The following is a 4,903-nucleotide window of genomic DNA, read 5'->3' as shown; positions in this document are numbered from 1 at the left end:
TGTCTGTCTGCCTCTCCTCCCCCCTCGGTTGCCCATGTTGTCCCAGACCCTGCGCTCCACCAGTCCGTCTCTCCTCTCGGCCACGGTGGGACAGCGTCTCCTCAGCCGTCTGGATGACGGGACCGGCTGCGCCAGCCCTGACAGGGTGGTGGCCCTGTGGACGGAGGAGGGGATCCGCCACGCCCGGGACATCCTGCAGGTCAGTGCCCACCAGCCGCCCTCTGATTGGATGATTATATCCATGTTAATCCGTCAAAGACGGGGTCATCACTTTGTTTGTGATCTTCACTTGCGGTTTGTTTGCTGTGTGTTCACATTTTTGGTTTAATCAGTTCATATGACTTTGTTCCAAAAGCCTTCAGGCTTTTGATTCAGATGCTTCATCTTGTGCCGAGGTTGTGGGAAAAGTTTCCTTCTGGAAACTCTGCCATGGATGTCTGTGTTGGTTAAAGTGTGTTGTATTGTTGTGCCATGAACAACTAGACCTTTGCCTACTACTGCTTTACTTTATTTCAAACTCGAGTTGTTACTGTGCCTTAAGCTGTCTCCAGACAGCTCCAGTGAATAAAGCTGAAAGACCTTATAACTAACCAAGTCTCAACTTGGCCCTGACAGGCAGTGATTGGGCCACTTGGGCACCCATCACAACGCCCGCCCCCAATATATACTCTGGGGTACCGCCTGTCATTACATCCTCTTTGCTTATTCACCTCTCCGTGAGAGCAAGACCTCTATTACGGAAACAGAAAGAAAGAGAAAGCAAAGGAAAAATGATCTTGGCTACGGACTTGAAGGCATGCGGGCTGTGGCGCACACATGACCCCGCAGGGATAGTCACCCGGTGGGCCTCCACTGTCTTGGCCACACACACATGGAAGCAGCGCTGTCCAACCGTTGTTCTTCGTCAACTGCTCGAGTCTGCAGATGGAGATCATCCGCCATCAGGCCGACATCTTGGGTTCCCTCCCTCCCTAGTCGTCCCCATTCAGCCGAAAGGCCCACGAGCATCTTGGGTTAAGGCGAAGAGAAGGAATTGATTCTGGTTTGGAGGGCACACTCCCCCCGCCTCTCTTGATTTCCCTCACCATCCGTGCCAGGTTGGTCAGCAGGAGTTGGACGCGCACCAGGAGTTGCAAGACTTCCACACAGCCCATTGGAGCCCCAAGGTGGAGGAGGAGGGGGAAGGAGAAGAGCCAATTGAGGAGGCACAATGGTGCTGCTCACAAACGGCCCCAGGGACCATTTCACCAGATGCTGCTGCGCCTCCTAAAGTGAGCTGTGGCGAAGCTGGGGATCCCTTGGGCAGACCCCAAGCCCACTGCTGTTGTAAAATACGCTGCTTGCATATTTTACGGAGGCTGGGGATCGGCCTCCCTGCCCGCATCCCCTTCCGGGGCTGGAGGACTTTACGGACAAGTTGAGGGCGTCTTGGGGTGCTCCTCAGAAGGCGCGCTCCCCAGTCCAGACGTTCAGCCAGTGGTAAACCCTGGACACAGAGCCGGAGTTGGGATACCTGGCTGCCCCCGCCGGAGGAATCGGTAGCTGCCCACCTGTGTCCCTCCCTTACTGCTGAAAGCCTCAGCTACCGTCGGCTGATGGCAAATCTGGCTCTGCTTAACAACATCTGCCTGCTGCAGGCCTTCCAGGCTAGGCTCCTACAGGAGCTGGAGGGGAAGGCCACGCCTAAAACATATGTGGAACTGCTTAAGGCCACCAACTTCTGCCTCACGATGGCCAAGAGTGCAATGCAAGCCGCAGGACATGTGATGGGGTTTTCGGTGGTGACGCAGCGTCACGTGTGGCTGAACCTGTCTCAGATTTCTGAGAAGGAGAAGACCAGGCTCCTGGATGCTCCAATGACGGTGTTGGGCCTGATCGGGTCCATTGTGGACTCCATGACCCATAGTTTGTGCAGCAGCAGAAGGAGTCGGTGGCATTGAGGAGCTTCATGTCCTGACGGACCAGGTCCCATCACGAGCCCCAGATCATCGCAGGAACATTCGGGATCCAGACGGCCTCCAAGATCGTCACAGGCCCAGAGCGGACCGGCTCCAGCCAGGGAGACATCCCAGCCTCCCCCTGCTGACGGGATGAGGGGCTGGAACAAGAATCCTTTCCTCCCAAAGTATTCTCTATTTGTGTGGAGGCAGTTATTGCCCCTCTGCTTAGCTAGGGATTCAAGGTTCTGTCATGTCTGGATGATCTCTTGATAATAGCGGGGTGGGGGGAATTTGCACCCTTCCACACGGGGGCGCTGCTCGACCATCTTCTCAGCCTGGGTTTTCAGGTGAATTGGAAAAAGACACTGGTTCCACCCTAGCGCACCCCCTGTGAGTGCGCACCATCCTTATACGTTCCGACAACACTGCAAGGACTCCTTGCAGTGCATCAGGCGATTCTGATTCGAAATCGAAAATTGATCAAAATGAGTGTTCAATTTCAAACTTTGAAATAACAATCATGTTTGCAATTCTCCTGTTTTTTTGTGGGTAATATTGTTCAACATGGTTGCCATACTGGCGGTCACTGGGTAAACAACTGCAGTGTGTGCCGTCGGTGTCGCCTGTGGCTTGCCTGGCTCTTTCAGGAAATGTTGTTCAGAGCTTGGAGGGCGTGTGCATTGCGCCGCGGAGCGGTCAGCTGCGCAACGCACACTGCACCCGCCCACCTGGCACGACGGCTGAAGGAACTAAATTCAAATAGAATTTGAGTATTCCAAAAACAACAACAACAATGAAGTTCAATACAAGTTCATCCAGTTTGTTGCACAGTGAAAACACATTAGAGAGAAATATTCCCGAGTCGGTGTGCGAAGTCTGCATCGGCAGAGAAGCACCGCTGTGTTTCCCTCTCCTCCTGTGATTCACTGTGTGTACAAGTGCGTCTTTGACCAGAATGTCCAGTAATTGTCCAGTAAATGTCCAGAGATGTGGCGATGAAAGTGGGAAATAAACCGACAGAATGTCTTCTAGTGCAGAGGTTCCCAACCACCGGCTCGCGGACCGTGCCGGGCCACAGGGCATTTGCCACAGGGCCGTGAGAACGCAGGCGGGATTTTGTTCAGGAACCATCTGCGATCTACTCCGTAGCGGAGCAGCAGCAAGAAACGGAGTAAATTTTTTACATCTACAGTTTTAATTTGCTTTGTTTGTAGAAAAGCTCAATATTGTTTATTATTGTAAAGTCTAGTTTTGCTAAAGATCTTAACTGTTTAGGTGTGTGTTAAATATTCTCATATTTTTGTTATTATTTATAATTTTGAATATACAAATAAAATGTACTTTTTTGAAACAAATGTTTTTCTTTACAAATCAAGACTCTATAGTCTAGCAAATCAAAAATCGAATCATGACCTGAAAATCGAAAGTAAAATCAAATTGTGGATTTGGAGAATCATGACACCCCTAGTGAAAGTTTACAGAAAAATACAACAGAATCTGGAGTAAAGCTTAAACCTCATAGTTCCAGGCTCATAGAAGCCTGGAACTTGTGCTCAAACCCTGTTGGCTCACAGAGCTAGGGGCCTTGTGAGGGTGGCTCCGCCTACTGAAACGGCCCGTTTTCAGATAGGGTGGATTGGACGCATGTTCGAATGGCTCAAATGCATAATCTGAAGGGTATTTTCATCAAAAAAAAGTTATAAAAAAATGTTTGGGGGACCTCAGAGACCATATATTAACTTGGTGTAAAATCGCATTATAGGGCCGCTTTAAGACGGACTTGAAAAATTTGAAGAACGCTTCCGTACAAATAGTCCTTTTTTTTCGGGTACAAAAAGGATGGAATGTAGATATCGTTTAACCGGAGAAGTTTTGATGCTACTTGCTATTGGGTTTTTTCAACAATACTGTGGCAGACAAAGGGCTGTGGTCAAGCACTGGCTGTTGTCCGCAGCTGGTGATTGACAACGCCCCATTGTCAGATACCTTTTGAGGTATTGAGTATCAGTACCTAGTGGAGAACGAGTCTAAGGTCCTGGCTGATGGCTGGTGATGATGAAGTCCTAGTTCCTAAGAGTCCTCGCAGGGATGTTGTTGCTAGGCGACCTGCGAAGGGGTTTGGATCCTGACTGTTGGTTGTAGACGTGGAGGGTTGGGTCCATGTTCCGCCCTGAAGGACAGAACCCCCTTCCAAAAACTTGATGACATTAGAGATTTGATTGAGTTTGTTTTCTTTTTTGGAAAGTTGGACCAATAAGCGGAAACGGTATAAATCACAAATCAGTGTGATGCTGTTTTGATCCCCGGCTGCCACCGAGCTCCCTCGGGTGCTGCGGAGCGGGAACCTTGTGATGTCGGGCGGGACTTGAACTCAGAAACCGTCTTGTTGCAACGGCTGAGCATTCGACCGCAGAAGTGATATGGATGAAAGGAGAGCTTTGTGACCCACTCCACAGCTCCATTTTTAGATTTGTCTCGGGTTTGCTTTCTTATGATTGCACGCCTTTTCTGCGCTTTTATCTCCTCATCACGCACTTGTTTTTTAAGAAGATGTATTCTGTAGTTTTGCGTGTGCTCTTCAGCTGAGCGGCTTGGCACTCATGGTAACCTGAGGCCAAACTCGACTTGTTGGCGTGTTGGTTACATAAAAAGGATTTAGGAAAAATCCAGTTTTACTTGTGGCGGAGAGAAGCCTTGAGTCTTGGGTGGAGGGTCTCCAGATGAAGTGACGTTCACCACCTTCACAGTCACTACAGCCACAGAGTGCATTGATCGTGCAGCACTTGGTTGAGGGGTTTCAACCTTTTTGTGCCATGACCCCGTTTCAGGTTTTTTTTTTCTTTTTGTTATTATTTTGGAGCCAGCACCAAGCTTGAGAATGTCTGACTTACTAAGATGCAAAGTGTCTTTGTATACAGGTACTCCTCATATAACAACCTGTCTAACCACCATTCAGACTGACG

General features: G+C 49.6%; 1 protein-coding gene across 1 annotated transcript in view; it reads left to right on the top strand.

The window, feature by feature from the left end:
• ninl (ninein-like) overlaps positions 1-4,903 on the top strand; it is a 41,464-nt gene that overhangs the window by 16,005 nt on the left and 20,556 nt on the right. The window contains exon 9 of the mRNA XM_080016495.1: positions 47-199. Coding sequence (XP_079872621.1) covers positions 47-199 — 153 coding nt within the window. The remainder of the gene's footprint in view (positions 1-46; positions 200-4,903) is intronic.

This window comes from Zeus faber (assembly GCF_960531495.2).
Source record: "Zeus faber genome assembly, chromosome: 16".
Taxonomy (NCBI): Eukaryota; Metazoa; Chordata; class Actinopteri; order Zeiformes; family Zeidae; genus Zeus; species Zeus faber.
The sequence above is the reverse complement of the archived record's forward strand: the minus strand, read 5'-3'. Positions and strand labels throughout refer to the sequence as shown.